At 33.7% G+C, this 20,290-nt stretch overlaps 2 protein-coding genes across 2 annotated transcripts; one reads left to right on the top strand and one right to left on the bottom strand.

The window, feature by feature from the left end:
* The first annotated feature begins 182 nt into the window (after positions 1–182).
* Positions 183–10,530, top strand: LOTGIDRAFT_217154 (hypothetical protein). Its single transcript, XM_009059056.1, has 18 exons — positions 183–304; positions 725–826; positions 962–1,008; positions 1,249–1,314; positions 1,507–1,599; positions 1,843–1,900; positions 2,121–2,212; positions 2,580–2,850; positions 3,046–3,107; positions 3,495–3,575; positions 6,037–6,323; positions 6,649–6,742; positions 7,003–7,166; positions 7,528–7,678; positions 7,871–8,201; positions 8,731–9,002; positions 9,195–9,341; positions 9,591–10,530. The coding sequence occupies exons 2-18, from the start codon at positions 757–759 to the stop codon at positions 9,681–9,683; spliced, it is 2,379 nt and encodes a 792-aa protein (XP_009057304.1). The 5' UTR covers positions 183–304; positions 725–756; the 3' UTR covers positions 9,684–10,530.
* Positions 10,531–11,466: 936 nt separating this feature from the next.
* LOTGIDRAFT_121694 (hypothetical protein) lies at positions 11,467–19,658 on the bottom strand (the record flags this gene model as incomplete). The annotated part of the gene is made up of 9 exons (XM_009059055.1): positions 11,467–11,573; positions 11,935–12,208; positions 12,675–12,928; positions 13,310–13,466; positions 16,620–16,740; positions 16,989–17,170; positions 17,797–17,938; positions 18,433–18,590; positions 19,467–19,658. 9 exons carry the CDS (start codon positions 19,656–19,658, stop codon positions 11,467–11,469), a joined length of 1,587 nt encoding a protein of 528 aa, XP_009057303.1.
* Positions 19,659–20,290: the final 632 nt, after the last annotated feature.

Raw genomic sequence — 20,290 nt, 5'->3', positions numbered from 1 at the left:
AATTTGCCTGCACAAACGTCACTTATCTATCATTTTAACAGTCCAAAAATATCATACTGACACTTTTCAACCAAAAAATACAGGTTTGAATTGGACTTTGATCTTTAATTTAATTTGATGTCTCTGTTTTCTAAATTCGTTATCTCCCTTTGTAATATATCACGTGACAATGCGCGTGACGTCAACAACAAGCCGCCATTTGTGTATTGAGAGGAAACTTTGCAGAGAAGAAAATATAATATTACCCGTAACACATCCAAGCTTTCATTTCAATTATGCAGTAATCAGCAATATTGACATCAAAGTAGGTAGTTTTTAGATAAAAATGTATTATCCAGCCCAGAATATGTCGTTTTCTTGTTTAAAATTTGCTGAAATAGCATGTTTTCAACTTCCGGTTGGGAATGTAACTACACCACAATGTTTACAGAATCGCATTTTGACAATAATTTCTGTATAAATTGAAATATCTACTCCAAAATACTGCTGGAAGTCTTGGGTTGTCTCTTGGTTGATGAAAACGCCAGCAATTTAAGAATTATTGATTATAACAGAAGTGTTAGAGTGAAAAATAAATCTGGAAATTCAATGGAAAGATGGGTGGTTCTTTTAACTTTTAGGTCTGCTGTACATAAAGACTGACAACTTCCAGCAACTGTGCTTTTGATAACAACTGTGACTTACATCGTTTTGCATTATATAATTCTCTTTTATAAAATTTCAGATTAAAGATTGATTGAAGTGAGAACAAACAAAATGTCATTCCCACCTCGACCACCCATGGGTATGGCCCCAATGGTAACAGGAACATACTATGCACCAATGGGTAAGAAACCCCTTGCTCTTCAGAAAAAATAATTTGTAATAGAAATTTAATATTATATTTCAAGGGCTCTTGATTATGAAATTCTCATGGAAGTAAAATTGATTAAAAATACTAACTTCTAGACTTTATATTTAGGTATGGTTCCAATGGGTATGAGGATGATGGCAGCACCTTCACCCACAGTAAGTTATTTTCCCTTGAAAATTTTTTGTATGCTGAGCCAGTAAATTAACTATTTAAAAGATCAGCTGACAGATCTGCAACTTGTTTTGAAAGCTATACAACTATTATCCAATTTATAAGATTCGATATAATGCAGTGGTAAAAATAGAGGTATGTGATTGAAAAATGAGTTGTCATGGAGACTTTGTAATAATTCTATTGTTTATTAGAAGAATTTTTTTGTTGGGTTATTCCTTCAGATGATAAGACCTGTGGTAAATTCACAGAAACAACCTAAAAAGTTAGTACCACAAGAAATTCCAAAGGTAAATAAGAGCTTATTATTTGACTAAGTATCTCTAATATTATATTAGTTACAAAGTGTTATTGATTAAAATGTCTACAAGAGCCGTTTAAAGTATTAATGTTTGTCTCACTTCGGCCTGTTTTTACCTTTAAATTCTCATATCTAGTTAACATTTTACAGGTATTGCTGAAGATTTTTTTTATAATTGCAGGATTCCAAGGATGAGAAGCCCCCAGTAACAACAGTATTTGTTGGTAACATTAGTGATAAAGCTCCTGATGTAATGATCAAACAAATGTTACAGGTAAATTCTTGAATCAATTAATTTAATTTTTGATACAGGCTTTGCTTTGTGGAATGTCCAGTGAAATTGTCATCAGATTTATAGGCAGGTTGTCTGCAAAATTTTGATCTTGAACCTTAAGCTGGAACATAGTCTGACAGTGCTACAGTTTTAAATGTTTTTGGCAAAATAAACCTAGATTTATGCAGGCATCTCCACAGATTGTTATGTTATCTTTATTGAAATAAGTCCTTAATGTTACAGAGATGTGGTAATGTTTTGAGTTGGAAGAGAGTTCAGGGAGCCTCAGGCAAACTTCAAGGTAATATCATTTTATTTCTCCCAGTTTCCATATCAAGAATATGTTCAAAATTAGGATACAATATTTTATGTATATCAAACCAATGATAGATATTGGCAAAGCCTCATTCGTATTCAAAACCACATATCGTTTGTAATCCTCATCATTTGTGAATTGCCTTCTGAAAACATCCATTCACCTAAATCTTAAGTTTGAGCATGATCATGTTTTTAAATTGTAGCATTTGGATTTTGTGAATATGAAGATCCCGAAGCCACATTGAGATGTATTAGATTATTAAATGATTGGTATATACCAGATAAAAAGCTAGTTGTAAGTATTTAGCTAGTATAAGATTTATCTTGTAATGGTACGCAAGGAAATAACATTTAGGAGAGCAGTTTAAGTCGTCTGCTACTAATTGATTTTAGAATTTTGTTACCATTTTATATATGCATGCTTCTTTTTAGACAATCAATAGATCAGAAGGATAGCTATACATAACGCTTTTTAGAATTAAAATCCAGTTTTTGGTTATCTTGCAATTATACTGTGTCAAATAAGACTTATCTATCCCAAATTTGATTAATATTTTAATGTTCAGATTTTACATCATAACTACTTGTGATGATGTTGATAATGATGGGAAAGGGACAAAAGTAAAATATGTTTAATTTGAAAATATATTTCTGAATTTCAGGTCAAAGTAGATGCTAAAACAAAGACGTTACTAGATGACTACAGAAGTAAGAAAAAAGCTGATGCTACATCTGCTGAGGAGAAGAAAGAAAAGGAAAGGAAAGAAGAAGAAAATGGAGAGAAAGAAAATGGAGAAATAAGAGATGATGATCCAAGTTTAGATGAATTAGATGAGTTCACTAAGCGTGAAGATCGTGTAGCTACTGCAGGGTTAGAAGCTATAATGATGGAATATTCAGAAGAAATGAATAAAGCTATTGCTGCTGCACCTAGTAAGTGATATTATAATGGCCCTAGAATAGCAATATCCTCTTACATTTAACAGTAAGATGACAATTTGCTTGTTACCAGAACACTTAAATTATAAGAAATTGCATAATTTTTACAAGGTCATTAGGAAGCAAACAGGTTACTTTGATAAACAAACTTATTAGAATTAATACTTCACTATTAACTTATCATTGTAGAAGAAGAACCTAAACCCCAGAAAATCCAGATGATAAAAGAAGGAAAAGATGTTAAGGATGTGGTAAGATACTGTTTTAAGTTTAAACCTGGCTTTTATTTTTTCTTCTTTTCATGTACCAGTAGTTATACTATCTATGTAAAATGTTATTAAAATTTCTATGACATAAACTTTTCAAAAAATTTGCAAGTTATCATACAGAAGTAAAGATATTTTACATGGGTTGTCAGTGATGGTCAATACAAACATTATATAAATTACTCTACAATTGATGTATTCAGTACCATTTTAACAGTGAAAATATATTATTTTATTGTATAAAGCACCATAACACTAACTGGTTGTTTCTCTGAAGTCAAATATAGGAAAACCTTAAGTCTCTGACTATGTTTAAGAAAGAAAGAAAATCACCAATTCATAGTGACTTTATCTTAGATGATTTTATTATAGGGTCTGGATGGTTTAGAAGTTGAAGAAGAAACTAAATTTATAATAAATCGTGAAATCCGTTCATTTAGAGACCTGCACAAGGTAATTTATACTTTATTTTACTTGGAAAAAATAGCTTCATGAAATAGTTAAACTTAGCAAAAGCTTCCTTGATATCATAATGAAGTATGAATTTTTGATAAATTTTCTTTTTCAAAGTCAAATAAAAGATATACATTTTGATTAATTTTCAAATCTTCAAATTTTCAAATGGATCTTTAAGACTGCTAAGATTAACTGGTTGATGAAGTAGATTTAGAAACCGTTAAAATACATTTTGCAATATGCTTCAATTTGTCTTAAATGTCTTTCAGGGGTAAATGATACCCATTCACATGTCTCTAGGTTTTATACTTAGCTGAACTTCACTGAAATTGGACAAAGAAATTTAAAAAGCTTCCTTTCTTTCAGAATATTTTTTTAGCTTTTCTCCTAATTTGCTTAGTTGCCACTAATTGGACATGAGAATTTTAAAACTTGTGTCGAGAATTTTTTTGAATTGTTGTTTTATGACGTGAAATTAATAGGTTATATTTCGTTACCCCCAAATCTACTAGATTCCAAATACTATGCATCAAGCTGTTGTCTGAACAGAAAGGCTGTCAAAAATTCATGACAAAGAATTAAATTTAAAAGGTGGTGAGTGTTTACAAATGTATTGTATAATATGACATCGTTACAGTGTCGCTCGCAAATGATGAATTTTAGATTTGGGGTAGAGAATATAGTTGTAAGTATTAAATGTGGTGGAATTCAAACTTAATGTCAAAATTAGCCTAATTAATTTTTGTAAAGTCTTCACAAGATTCAATCAATTCAATTCTAAAGGATGTCGTTTAAATCTTTAAATCCTAGAAACAGGTTAAATCGGCAAAATATTTGAAAAAAAAAAAATACCTTAGTAGAACCATCAAATTCAATTTTCAGGCCTAATAATGAAATTTATAAAGATAAAATTGAGATATCTTCGCATATTAATGGAATATGAATATTTTCTTGAAATATTTTGGCATAATAATGAAATTGAAATAATTTGTTGAAATATTTTGGCATAATAATGAAATTGAAATATTTTGGCATTATAATGAAATCAAATATTTTGGCATAATAATGAAATTGAAATATTTTGGAATGATAATGAAATTGAAATATTTATAATAATGAAATTGGAATATTTATAATAGTGAAATTTTAGATATTTTGGAAAGAGTTTGGTACAATAATGAAGTTTAAAAATTTGTTACTTATGAAATCAAAACTATATTGGTACTGCAATTTTAAAACATACTTAAGTATTCCTTCGTGTCAAGTATACCAAAAAATCACCAGGTTAGTGCCCCTATGTTAACTTTCTGTAACGGTTAGTCCCAAAGAGGAATCCAGTTTTTAATCTTTTGGAGGTGAGTGGGTGACTACTTTAAACTTTTTTTTACAGACAGTTCTATTGTATATGTGGTTTATATATTGAAGATATTGGAAGCTTATTCTGATATTTGCAAGACTGTTTTAACTTGCTATAGCATGCTGTGAACATACAGTAGGCTATGACACAAATTCACACCTTCAATTTATACTCTTTATTGCTTTTATTCTGTTATTTTGGAGGTTTGACCTTCAGATTGGTCTGAACTGAATATACACTCCACAGTATCAAATGATAGTGGATACATTTTCTTAATTTTGAAAGAATTTTTTGAACACAGTTTAGATAACACACCATATCATTTAGTTTATAGCAGGGTTGTCAGTTTAAGTCATACTTTTTGGTAAAGAACAAATCAAATAGTGGTGCATCAAGATGCATTTGAGTGATTTACAAAGGACAAATTAAACCCTAGAAAATATAGAAAGTTAATTTGAAAGAAACAGTCCAGAATTTTCTGGTGCGGCAAATTTGATGCACACAATACATTTTTTGAAATAAGACCAAAAATATTCTATAAATTTAAAGACTACAATAGTGTTTTTATAATTCATTTTGACATATTTGGACAACTAACATAACCAAGTTGCATTGACTAACAAATGACTTTGACCATAATAATTTGGGCTGGGAAAGGGGAAATCATAAAACATTGTATTTTTATGTCGTTAACAGCCTGTTTTTGATGGGATTCAGCCTTTAAGTAGGCCACCAATTGACTTCCAAAAGGAGAATGAAGGATTTGACCAGTGTTATTTCGAGCAGAGAAGTACAAAATGAAAACTTATTTAATCTACGTGACATTGTGGATATATGTTGTTGGCATCATTTTTGGAGCAAAATTTTCTTTAAAAATTTGACATCTGCATTGGCATCAATCTGAAAAATGGAAATAAAGTTGATATTTGGCCTTACTATTTCTTATTTGGTGAAAACCAAATACAAAAAAAAATTTTGTTTGAGTATTTGTTATGTTTTGTCCAGAAAGAAACAAAATTGCACTCAAAATATGCCAGTTGTTTGGATGTGTTTATAAATTTTGTCAAAGTTTTGATTTTGTGAGCTGATTATCAATTTTAGGATGAGGAGGTGGATGAAGAAAAAGAAAGAAGAGAACAAGAAAGGAGGAATGAAGATGCTCGTCGACGGAGAGACAGAGAGAGGGAGAGATTACGAGAAAAAGAAATGAGTCGAAGAGATGACAGAAGGGAAGAAAGAATTGTTGATAAAAGAAGGAATGATCGTCATTCTTCTACTAGAAGTCGTTCAAGAACTCCACCTAACAGAAATCGTAATTATAACAGACGCAATGAAAGGGAGAGAACTCGAGAACGTAGTCGAACACCTGACAGATCAGACCGGTCAAGGTAAAATCATATGATCTGAATGACTATTTGCATAATTATCAGTACGTATTTTAGAAAGTACATCAGAGATGTAAAACTTCCAGGAATTCCAGAAATGGAATGGGTTGCAGATTCATTTCTTTTGCGGATAAGGAGCTCGAAAGGCTTTGCTGCCTACTCTTCCCAAAAGTTCTGGAAATAAATTGAGTGGTCACTTATATCTCTGGTACTTGTATTTTAGAGGGCATGTAAATTAATGTTCAAAGTATTGTTTGTAACTTGAAAAGTAAATTAATTCAGTTTTCAATCTGTGCTCATCAAATAATGAGAATACTGATCATTTTAGGAGAAAAGAACAAGAGCTAGAAGAGGAAGAAGAAGAGAAAGAAAGACGGAAGTTAGAGAAAAAATTAAGAGAGAAAGAAGCAGCATATAAAGAGGTTGGCCTTTGAATTTTATGGAAATCTTAGTATACATTGGTGTAATTTTATAGCTTTTAATCAGTTTTAAGATCAAATTTTACCAGACAAGACATTTTTCACCATATTGCTTGCTTTTATACATTGGACCAAGGGGAAAACAGAGATGTTTTTTGACATGCTAGTTTACATTATCCTGCAAAAGAGAAGCAAAACAACTTGTATATACCTAGGATAGTAGGTAGAAAATGATAATGAACTAAGACTTTTTTTTTTGCCAGAGATTGACGAACTGGGAAGGTCGAGAGAGAAAGAAGGCTAGAGAAAATGATAAAGAAAGAGAGAGAGAAGAAGAAAGGAAAACAGATGAAATAAGAGAAGCTCGAAGATTGAAAGAATTTTTAGAAGATTATGATGATCTCAGGGATGATCCCAAATTTTTCAAGTAGGTTGAATACATTTTTTTAATTATCTGACTATACAGTGTAAAGATCCCATGGGTTGATTTTGTTATGAATACATTAGTCAACATCTAGTTGGTTTGTGGACTTAGTCTTTGTGGCATCTTCACCATGTCAAGCTGTTGCAAACTTATACCTTGACTGCTATAGGCACTTTTTTTTTAATAGCTGAATGCAATGATATGATTAGATTGAAAGCAAGCAAATAAAGCCAATCATAGCTCTCCACAGTCAAGACATACGAAGAAGCATGTAATAGCTTGATGTTGTGAAGATGACTACGCGGTCAAGGTCAATTGGTGACCATCATTGTGAATTTCATTGTCATAAATTTTTGACTTTTAGGGGTAGTGCCTTATCTCGGCGTATGAAAGAAAGAGAAAAAGAAAAGGAAGCAGATGCCAGAGATAGACAGAGAGAAAAAGAAGAATTTGAAGAAATCAAAAGAAGACTTATGGATGAAGGCCATCCTGATCCAGAAGCTGAACTAGCTAGGGTAGGTGGATCATTTTATGCTCAATCTAAGTTCCCATATAGATCCAATGTTGAAATTTATGGCATGCAAAGATCATTGAAATTCAGTAAAAGTCTTTTCCATACTTGAATTTCTTTTATTAAGAATACAACTCGTTCTTGCCATTGAACAAATATATTTATACTTGAGAAAAAACTTCTGAATTCATTTCAGATTGAGAAAGAAAGAGAAGAGCATTTAAAACCACGATTACAAATAGAAGAAGTAGTGATCTCCCCTGCAAGTAGTCCAGAACGTAAAGACTCTTCAGACTCTGATAAAGGTGTAATGAAAAAGACTATGAAACCTATACCAGATGCAATACCAGCTAGTACCAGTAATCCAGTGAATCTTGCCCCCAGTCCTCTATCAGATGATGAAGATAACACTATGTATAGTTTAGATAATGATATAGTATCAGAAGATAGTCAACAACCGACTTATTCTAACAACAAACAAGAAAAATCTGAATCTTCAAAACATAGTTTTAGTGGCATGAAATTAGGTAAGAATGAATATGATTGTGTTCATATTGAATGTAATATTCCTAAAAGAAAGTGCTTATGCTTACACCGGATTTTGTCTGTCATTTTCATATTGACTGATCCAGCTTTTGCACTCATTTCAATGATGTGGATTTTTTTCTTCTTAAAGATGGGTTTTCTGACTTTTTAGTGTCAAATTAGACAAACTATTTGATCAAATGGTGTTTATAACGAATTTTCATTTATTCTTAATCATATCATTGTTCTTATTGCATATAATTAAATGTCCATGTATGTACAGTCTGGATAAATCAAAAAAAGACTTTTTGACCTTTTTGGATCAGTCACTCATTGGAATTCTGTTGATAATTCTCTTCTAATTTAGCTTATTATGAATTAATTATGGACATGTGAGACAAACTGGTATTTTCCAAGTCATTAGAACATCTCTACTTTCTATTCATATAAGCATCTTTATTTTCATAAATGAAAATAAGGGAACCCATCTTTAAGATCTTTTGTTATTTGACTTTTGTCTTATTTTTTCAGGCTCTGGAACTAGTAACACAAATAGTCCAGCTGAAGTCTCAGCACCATCATCAAAACGTAAAAAATTAACAGTAGGAGATGTATTTAATCAAGATGAAGATAGTTCAGAATCTAAGAAACGTAAATTAGTACCTCTAGATTATGATGAAGAGAAGAAACCAGGCAATGTGGCTGAAGAAAAACGAAATAAAATTAAGATCTTAATAGACAGTATACCTACAGCTAAAGAAGAATTATTTGCTTTCTCTTTAGACTGGACTATAGTTGATCAGGTACGGCCTAGGGCTATGTTATTATTGAAGACCTGTGCAAAACCTGTTAAATGAGCACCACCTATAGAAGTCAATTGCTTTGAATTTTGTCAACTGTTGGATTTCAGAAATTCTGTTTGCCGCTCAAGTGTATGCAGTTTTCTTCGTGTGATTACTAAATATAATTAAATATTTTTATTATTTATATTTCAGGCATTGATGGACAAGCGTATAAAACCATGGATAAATAAAAAGATCGTAGAATATATTGGTGAAGAAGAACCGACATTAACAGATTTTATTTGTCAAAAAGTGATAGCGCGTAGTACACCAGCCAGTATTCAAAATGATGTAGCTATGGTAAGCTTTAGTGGGGTATTCATGATATTTTCTGAGGGGTCAAAGAATGAACTAAAAAAAAAAGGGTTCTATGCCCAGAAATTGAAACAATTATGTCATTGTTCACAATGGACCATGTCAATAATGACAAGTGAAAACTTCAACAGTATGTTTTTGTTGTATCAAATGAGAATTTTGCATTTTAAAAAGTGATACGGATAGCTTACATTGGTAATGCATATTTTAGACAGTGTTATCTCTATATTGCAGGTTCTAGATGAAGAAGCAGAAGTGTTTGTGGTCAAAATGTGGAGGTTATTAGTCTATGAAACAGAGGCCAAAAAACTAGGTCTAGTCAAATAATATGAAAGCAAAGTGTGTTCTGGGACAGTATTCAGTGTGGTACATTCGTTACCTAACATAACAATGTGTTCACAAATTAGATGTGCAGCTATTTCTCCACTATGTACTATAGTTGGGAATCTGCTAAACAAAATTAACTTGATGTGTCTAATATGTGTATACATACAAAAACTCCATGGTGTGAAGGTGTAGTTTAGATGAAATGAAATGAGTTTCAGTATAAGAAAGGGGACCATGTACAAAATGGAACTTTACAAAAAGGTACAAATTTTGTACAACAAAACATCCAAAAGCTAAAACCAAACATAACCTAATCAGATAATGTGTCATTGTGAAGCCACTGTTAGACAAGACCGGTGTAATAAGTGGAATCAGTAGAATTCCTGTGGTGAAATGTTTGTATAAAATTCAACATCAAAAAATGAAGTGTAAAATAAAATAAAAGTTGTAAATTTATTTAATGTTTTTGTTATAATTTTGTAAATAAACCTAAAATTGACGCATTTATGAACGATACAAATTAATAAGGTATTCAAAATGATAAATTTTCAAATTTCTCAAGACTGTTGATCGTTTTGGTTACATAGGCAAATTTGTAAGACATAGACTTTAATTCTTGTACATTTTGGTTCATCATAATCTAGTAATTTGTCTTAGTTTTACCAATAAACTTCAATCTCCCAGCTTGTTGTTAAATATGACAAGGGAATGCTCAATTGTTGAGTTCTTCAGGTTCATGATTTATGGAATCAATAGAATGATCAATAAAACAAATTGAAACAGAGTTCAGAACATGTTCTATGTGTGCTGAAAAGATAGTAGATGCAGACAGAATTCATAATAGCAGAGAAGGGAAATTCATTTTTGATCAAGAGCAGCTCCTTTGAAATTGGCTGCCTTATTTTCGCTTTGTGGTCAACTCTGCCATTTAGTCAACATATTTGCCTAATTCCGGCAAAACTCAGTTTAAAAAAATATTATGGTAAAAAAATATTATATTTATTTCTTCTTTATTTGTTCTTCGTCCTCATCGCTTTCTGTATAATTTGGTAGCATGGGACTTATTCTAGCTAAAGTTGAATTTTTAAACCATTTTGGTAACCATGGAATATCGTACACTTCCTTCCCTTCTAAAAACTCTAGTGGTTTCCCAACAGTATCTTCACCTCCAAGTTGTGCCTCCAGTCCACGAGATTCTCTGCTACCTTTTATATGGAGAAAGAAGATTCGTCAGAAGATTTGGTATTTTTCTGTCGGCACTTAGCTAACAACTGTAAGAGGGTATTCCATTGGAGTGGCGTAATATTCGACATCTTGTTTTGTGGACGATATTACTTTCATAGGGGTGATAGGTTTGTGCATGATTTCGAAACTACCAAATACAGCCGATCGAATGCACCCCCTCAACCCTATTACAAAATAGCATGGTCTACATGGAAGTTACGTCATAATATACACGTAATGGTTTACCAAGCAAGATGGGCCTATTTTTAAAGTGTGAATTTTGGACACAGCAACGCAGTGATGAACCGAAGAATCGGTAAGTTCATTGTATTCTCTTGAATCTTGTTTTTACGACATTACTTGATCATAAATTTCTCGGGTAGAGAAAGCTTTTACAACACTGTAAACAATGCGCAAAGCGACATTATGACATACCCATTTTGAAACATATCTCGCCGTTCGAGGCTTATGATAAATACATTTTACCATTTTCCTCCTACTATGGGCAGTAACACTTGCATACCTAGAAATTGACTCCAACAAATCTAAATGGGGATATTCAGTCCCTACCTGAAACTGTGTTATCTAGAAAACAAGCTACGAATCCTGCCACAAATACACCATTGGCTGCTAACATAGTAAGAGTTCTGTCTAATCCTTCAATACCTAGAAACGAATATTGGAATTATAAACCAACACATAGAAAAGCCTATTGGAATATAAATCAACAAATAGAAAAGCATGTTGAGATATCAGCCCATGGCTATCTTAAAGTTGAGTCATCGCCATATAAAATAATTACAATATCACACATCGATTTCTCTCATACGAACATCTCGCCTTAATTGGATCATGAGGCCCAAGAAAATATTGAATAAGAACCCAAAAATATGGTGAATGGATATGTAGGCTGGATTTTTCATATTACTTATTATTAATGCCCGATGATCACGGCGATATGCCATTCTCGTGCTACATTTTCTCGACCCTCCGCCTGAAGATTTATTGATATCAATAAAATTCTTACCGGTATTTAAGCCATCAGGTCGTTTTTCTACCCAATGAGGTAGCATGAATCCCACTAACACACTGATTCCTAATATTGCAAGATTTCTCGTGTCATTCAAATTCACAAACTGTAACTGTGACAAAATGACTCCAAAAAATATTCCAAAATTTATTATCATAGTTCCTCCAAGGACACTATAGGGAATGGTGATAAACGCAGCATTCAACTTTCCTAATACAGCAAACAATATATAGATCACCCCACATCCTTGTAGTATCAGCCGACTGCCAGCCTGAAAAAAAACCTTAGATCCAGCCACATATAAAGAGTGCCTTTGAGTCTTTTGCTTAACATTTCAACTAAGTTTTATGAATTCCTTTTGGCGTATTTGTGACTTTTAATATACATGTAGACACATAAAAATGTTTAAAGGTCTACTACGTTTCAGGATGATAACAATTGAAATTTTAAAACTTGGCCAAAACGATTTCATCAGAGGACTTCTCTGGTGTTAAAACTATACACATTAATCCCTCTATAACCCAATGGTATCGCTCTGCAATTGATGCATTGAGCACTGTTGAGCTAAGAAGCATGTTTCAATAATTATTTAGTTCAATGCATATGGTTAGAGATTCTATTCTTCAGTCAAGTCCATTTGGTGAATATATACGCTTGCTGACCAAGTTTGAAACTTTATATTTAATGTCTATTCTAAGAGGTAGTAGTCCTGTATTGCTACAGGAACAAAAGTTTACTTTGGATATTCCAATAGCTCCTATATTACCACCATAAGAATTGGTACCATGTCCACAACCAGTTATTCCAGCAAAGAAACTCATCAGACCTTCCCAGAATATTCCACGATTTAATGCATGTGAAGGTGGGAAAGGAACGTAACATATCCTGGCACAAGCATTGTAATCGCATATAGAATCCACAATTGACATTATCGTAGCCACCATTGCCCCAGCAAACGCTGAAGCATCGAACTGAGGCATTGAAAACTGACCTAAAATGTACAATTATGAAATTACTATGTAGGCGATGTATCCGTGGATTTTTTTTATATATAATCCTTATCGAGATTACCTCAAGTAATCCTGTGATTCAGAGCATTTGGTCGTCGCAGTCGACAGTTAATATATTGCAACTGTATGGTAGCTGATACCTAAACTAGTCCGCCATTGCATCTAAAGCTTCTCATTGATAGCGATAAGCAAACACTATAGGGATCCAGTTTAGCTGATACCATTCAGCTCCCTGTCACAGGAAGATTTACAGAAGATCTTGGCAAGAAGCTCCTAAGATGCAAGACACACTGTTCAAGTGGACGTGTTCTTTTCTGAAAATGCATTTGATTATGTCAACTTCATTTGAAAACTCTGCTTACATGGATATGGGAAGAAAAACCAGGGATTTCTGGATAAAATCTCATTTCTTGCGTCTGTTCTAGCATAATACCCCGTACTGGTAGGATCAGACGATAATACTCCAGCGTAGGTCAATATTACACTCAAGATCCAACCAAATATAACTGACAACAAAATCTGGAAAATGGAATAACTTTGTTAAAAGGCCAAGTTTGCCACCCGTTTGACTAATATTGTACCTAAGTCTCGTCGGAATTTGAACCTCCAAATCCATTTGTGTCCGGAATTAAAATGGCGACTTGTCGTTTCTTGAGACTCTGTCATAATATAGAAATAGAAAAAATGAAGTTCCTATGGCATTTGAGATATTTTTAAAGGAATTATGCGATTTTACTACATTTTAGTACTTCTGACTATTTACATACATTGTATATTCAAGGCCGAAATCAACCGCCAAAATTGCGAACGATGGCCTTCAAATGCATGTTAGACTATTGTTGTGACACAGATACCAATGCTGATTCTGATAGTCGTTTATTAGTGGAAACATGGGAAACCCGATTTAACATGTTGTCAGATACGTCCTCTTTGAGATCTGTTTATCGGGCATTTTTTATATACATTGTTTTTGTTTTTGTCGGCGGATTTGATTTGGTTTCGATTTGCTAATACGATTTGTGGCAATTTCGATTAGCAGTGGTCTACAAATGCGAAGTTTGATATCCGCTGACAACAAAAGAAAGTCATCTTGATTATTATTATTTTAAATTATTCCACATTCCATCATCTTTAAAAAGTCTAATCTAATCGCCTAACCACCTCCTGAGACGATTAAGATGATTTTAGCCGAATCAGTTTAGGTAAACCTTGATTCAAATCGAATCGGCCCACAAAAACTCCTTAGGTGTTAGTATAAGATTGTTTCAATCATCATTGTTAGAATTGAAACTCAAGAACTTTCTATCCGTGATAAATGAGCATAAATTAATATGTTTTGGAGCTGGGTATAGTTACAGGTAGGTATATCAGGTCCTTTGAAGTAATATCAGTTCCTAGTGGCTCAACGAGATGATTTGGGGCTCATGGACTTTAGTGGTTGGGCCCCTTCCTCGACCTCTCACTCTTAGGGGTGCCCCCCCCCCCCCCCCCCGTGGCCTTGGTTTAATCAGTCCCTCTGGTAGCTTCACCTTGCAAAATGTGTTTTCAGCAAATCAACTCAAAGGGACGTTAAATGGAAATATTCCTTATGTTATTACATATAAAACAGATTTGTAATTATAGGCCTAAATTTGTTTAATATATCATATACAATACATGTATATTTACAAAATAATCCATTAACAAAGCAGTAAAATGCATGTCGCGCTTCTACATGAAAAGAGTCTATATTTTGATCCATCCCGTCATTCATTCCTCCTTCATTCCACACTGGAAAAAGCTTTCCATCAATTTTCGTGATCTTTGAATGAATCTTCCAAACAAAGTCTTCTTATGAGAAACACCTACAAATAAATTAAGAATCCATTAAAAACGATATGAATCATCCATAATTTAGAAATTTACTCCTTTTTAAATATCTGATTTAAATATGTCAGCGTTTAAAAAATATGACGGCGACAAATGATCCAGAAGAATATGGTTGAACCATCCCTGGCTGGTATTTGACATATTAAGACAACTTACCAGGTGTCGAAGGATCATTCATGGATTCCGGAACTTTGACCACTGTTATCTGATGACGACTTTTCTTAGTTATTGACCAGCCTTGTTCAAGAAGACGGTTGATGGCAGCTTCATGAGGTTTGATTTTCTTTGATTTTTCTGAAATTATAAAATTATAATTAGAATGCTGTAGAGTTTCAGATAGAATACGTCATCAGGAGAGCTTGTATGGAAATCAGAAAGAACACTTGAACTAGAAATATTCAGATTTGTTTTGTTTTTGATTAATCATGTTTGGGATTTTACCTTTAGCTCCAGTTGACTTTTTCTGTATATTCCCAAGATTCCATGTTTTTTCATCATTAACTCTGCTATGGTCTGTAAACGTCTCCGGGAGGCCCTCTAACCAACTTTCTACAAATAATATGTTCTTCTTTTCTTTGTTCGTAATAATTTTGTGAGATACATTTTGGAGGTTCGTTTTTGAATCTAACATGGTCAGTACTTTTTCTGCGTCGTCTTTTGGTTCTTGGATGTCCTCCACTTGTAGGTTTTCATTGCATTTCCCAGTCATTCCAACGTCTGATATCCCCTCCTCTTTCCTCTGGTTGAATGGAAATGCCTCACATGCATCACATTTTACTGCAGGTAGAGCAAACCATCCATGTTTTAGCAAATTTTCACGAACGTTTGTTGCATCAACCATTACTGAAAGAAGATAGTAAATCATAAAGTATAAAATTAAGATTATTCAATGAAATATGCAAATTCTTTGTTGATTATCTTAAATTTAAAATACTTACTGAATTTTTGATGCGCTAAAAAGTTTCAAGAGTGAAATATTTCGTAAGATGTAGGTAAAATGACTTTATACGTCTTCTTATTCCAACAAAGTGTCGAATAATGGAATAATGTCATGGAACGTTATTATGACGTCATAAGTAATAATGGTTTGCTGAAGCCTTCGCTATGATTGGATAATTCATTACCCACCCCATGTTGTTGCCCAAAAAATGCAAATTTCGAGTTTTGGTTTTATGGTACATCTGCATTTTTTAGTTGCTTTAATTGGTTACTTGAATATATCGTTGTCTTGAATGCAAAACAACAGACTTCGGTTTTAATTTAATTCCTAAAAGAAGACCCTACCAGTCAATTAATCAAAAGTCAAAAAAGGATATCGGTATCTCTCGATACAATACAACAAAACCACTAGATCAAGATAGTTTAAGAATCCGATTTACTCACCAGGTTTACGGTGCTGTAACACTTCCGATTGGTTTCAAGAAACCACACTCTGCTGATGGTCTAATCAAGATTCTCGTGACTGCCCTAAATCCCCGCCAGTAGCCAAAATTATATTCGTATATTCGCTTAATGTAAATGCAAGAATGTAATATCGGATCAGTTCGAGATAGATATAATTTTTACAAGCTATTTTGAATTAACGCTCTTGACTAATTTACAACTTCGAGCACATATTCTAGACTGGAGCTTTTCTCGCTGTATCGGTTCGTAATACTCAGCATTGTGCAAGCGACATATATGTAAGCAAAGGGAAGGGCGGCAGGAGTATTTTGATGATCTTGGACTCTGAGGTGGAGAAGCAAATTAGCAATGATACGAAGAGGTTATGAAAACCATAATATGACCAATGCAGATACTCACTGAAAATACTTGGTGCAGTGGATACCATATGATATGAAATCCCCTTTTCTTTGTCCAGAATGGAATGGGTGTTTTATAGTTTCTTAGATATAATGACAAGATAATTCCACAAAGTGCTGTTCTGAAAGAGGAAAAAATGCTTCTAATGGTTGATGTTTCATTACTTTATGATAAATCTAGTAACTTAAAGCCCTCGGGTCTACATGGCTAACAATGAAACCTATAATTTGGTCTTTTTTGTGAAAACCATCATTCACTCCTGCATTGCAAAAGGAGGTTTGTTCTAAATTCCAGTATTTTATTCCACTGCAGACGTCTGCTTTCTTGAACCACTTCCGCTCCTCGTCACAACAAATAAGCTATACTTACGCAACAGACGTTCCCCAATGAGTTTCTGCAAACTTTACAGATATTCGATGCATATAATAAACAACTAGTAGAAGTGCCGGCACAATTGTAATTGGACCAACATATCGAGCTACCACACCAACTAATCCAGTGAATCCTATTAACATATGTATGGTACCAGCCACCATTAAACTACCTTGCAACTGAAAAAGAATGGTTAATGCGATTGAGCACCGTTGTACACGATGATGAGATGTCATGATCGAGTAGACAAACACGAATGCAGAGTGGAACCAGTTATGTGCAATAACTGCGAGCCTCACAGTCTTAATATTATCTGTCAGTGACAGTTGGAAATTAAAAAAATGAGAATTCTCCTGATTCCACACTACATGGCTTTATCATCCCAAACTGAAGTGGGAAAGCAAACTCTTAAAGCTATACAACAATCACCAATTAACTTATACTTACCTTTGATAACTGATTATAGATGATTTCTCTAGGTACTGGAAGTCTACCACCATAATTTGTTACATTTAACACAGAAGAATTGGCATAATAAGAACCTGGAATATACAGCATTTGGTACATAATATATAGTCTACCTCCATAATGGACTACAGAATTTTTTTATGAAAAAAAAAATTGATGTTGCTTTTATTAAAGCATGATAGCTTTAATATAATATACAATTCATTGACTTTATGATATTTGTATTTGGAAGTCAACAATGTATAGTTATTTCAAAGTTTATGGTGTCTTACATTATTTTATCATATTCTATTAACATTGATGAAATTGGTGGTTTTAAAGCTTTCATTAAGAAAACAAAATTGTATGACCTTTGTTCGTTTGATCTTAAACTCAACTTACTCAAATATTCTTGATTTGGACAAGACCACTCAGCCAGATTCGTCAAGCCAAGTAATGGAATAATATACGAAGAACTTGGTCCTTGAAATATTGGCAACCTGAAATATGAAAATCCGATTATCCGAAGGCTAAGAGTAAGTAAAAAATTTTATTTTAACAGGGAAGTGATGAGAGTTGAATTGATAGCAAAAAATAATCATCTTTAAAGCAAACAATGTGTATGTTAACCAAAAGCAAATCTTTGTCATCAACAAATATGCTGCCTACATGAAAAAAATAGTAAGCAATCAATTGGGCGCACATATTTTAGGCACAAATCAGTTAGACACGTTCATTTGGGCACAGGTCATATACATCTGGTGTTCCTTATTGGCAGTGTGCCTAATATTAGTGTGACCAAAAGTGTGTGCCTAGTGAATATATGTGCTTAATTAGAGATTTGCCTAAATAACTGTGCCTCTAATGACCTGTGCTCAATTGAAAGTCTGACTACGAGACTCTTAAACCAAATTAGTGCTGTCTTTAATATGACACCAGTTGCTGAGATAATTGGTTGGAATTGAGTTTTTCAAACGGTCAGATAACCACTCACCGACAACCAACAGTACACATTAAAAGAGTTGCAATTCCAGCCATCATGAAGGTGGTTCCAAGAAGCTGAGCTTGAATCTCTGGATCATCTCCGGCACAGACCAATTCAGACACCAGTAAGGAAATGGAAAGTGAACTAGAGACTGACAATAATGCTTGCTGAAAAAGGTTCAATTTGTCAAGAAGCTTTTTGAGCTACAATTGCCATAGAGCCAGCCCCGTCGCCAAGATTGAATTGGGGCTCGGATTTTGTGCTGAGGTGGTGCAGGAGCGGAGCGAAGCGGCACAAGTATTATGAACTGGGGAATCTCCCAACCATGAAAATTTTGAAAATAAGAACCCCTGAGAAACTCATTTGTAAATATTTTAAGACGCAATATCAAACCTTCGTGGTCTTGTACGAAGACACTGTTGAATATATCAATTTCGGCTAAAGAGGCCGAAATAGAGGTTGCCGGGGCTAAATTCTCACTGGCTGGGGCCAACCCCATCGACCCCACCATTACGTTATTTTAGGCTATAGAGTTTTGAATCGCCAATATACTAGATCGGTAATAACACTGTCAGTTTCTGTTTAAGATCTTGCATAATTGTGACAAAAACACTTCTTTTACTTAGGAAGATGGCCACAGAAATTGTACCAGAAAAATAATGCATAATAGCTATCGAAATGAAAAGACGTATAAATTAATTGCAGTTCTACACCCCAGTACAGTGATCACGTTTCGCAAACGTAACATAGGGGCCAGACACAAAATGTCACAATATTATAGGAGCTGAACCAAACCAACTTTTAGCTGCTAGTTTTGAAGAATTTCACCATGGCAAAAGCGAAATTCGTCATAAATTTTGGTATTTATACTTAGTTAAACCATTAATAAGTCCGTCGTGACCAGATATTCTACGATTCCATGAGCCCACACGTTACCACAATACATTCAAGGGGTATGTTATCGTTCACCAATATCACATTCGTATTTCATGTCTGAGATCAAGCTAATACAGGATGGCAAACAAGAAAAATATAAGATTTACCTGTACAGATAAAAGAATATTCACTTGGACTGGTGGTCTGTCTGATATTTTAAAATATAATTTAACAGGCTCCTCAATATCGAACTCCACTTCTTCATCCTGTCTGTTCTCGTCAGCCGCTTCAGCATCTTTAGATTTGGCATTCAAAGGAACACATTCCTCAAAATTCTTCCCATTCGATTGTTCTGCCATATTCAGAGACATGCGATAGTCAATGAAGGACATCACATGGTTTGGTGTTAATGCACAGTAAATGCACATGACTTGAATAATAAACACATAAGTTGTGCTTGGAATTAAGAATTTCAATTTTAAACGGTACAATTGCATAACTAAAGTGTAGTTTACTATATGTTGCTGTTATCGCTGTTGTTAACAGTTGGATAATTAGTGAGCAACGGGTCTATGGGAAAGTTATTGCCCTAAACGCACCGATAACTGAAACACCGCGGTTGTCATTAGTAGCCACCAATTACTAATATTCTAAAGTACTATCCAGTAATATGTATTAGGGTCAAAATTAGAGATCGGAATCTGAGATTATAAGGTTGTTTTGTTTTGTTTTGTGTCGGATAATTTGACTTCGTGAGCAAATCTGATATGGGACGTCCGAGTTTCTTAATTCAGTGGCTCAACTACCATAGGGACTGGATGAGTCCTACCACTAAGGGCCCCCATCCTAGAAAAATTACGGAAGATTCATCTAGTTGAGACACTTGGTTGCCATTTTGTGAAGTACTTAACTAAAACTGAACTAATGACATATCAAAATCATTATCAGCAAGCACCATAAGATATTATTAAAAGTCGTAGTGATAAGATAA

The sequence above is a fragment of the Lottia gigantea genome, assembly GCF_000327385.1.
Source record: "Lottia gigantea unplaced genomic scaffold LOTGIsca_37, whole genome shotgun sequence".
Classification (NCBI taxonomy): Eukaryota; Metazoa; Mollusca; class Gastropoda; family Lottiidae; genus Lottia; species Lottia gigantea.
Note: the sequence above shows the minus strand (reverse complement) of the source record. Positions and strands in the feature narration are given on the sequence as shown.

Excerpts from the sequence above, each read along its gene's own strand:
- LOTGIDRAFT_217154 (XM_009059056.1), top strand. The coding sequence starts at position 757 with ATGTCATTCCCACCTCGACCACCCATGGGTATGGCCCCAATGGTAACA. Across the intron at positions 2,213-2,579 it reads TACCAGATAAAAAGCTAGTT|GTCAAAGTAGATGCTAAAAC; the intron begins GTAAGTATTTAG and ends TCTGAATTTCAG. Across the intron at positions 9,342-9,590 it reads TTCAAAATGATGTAGCTATG|GTTCTAGATGAAGAAGCAGA; the intron begins GTAAGCTTTAGT and ends TCTATATTGCAG.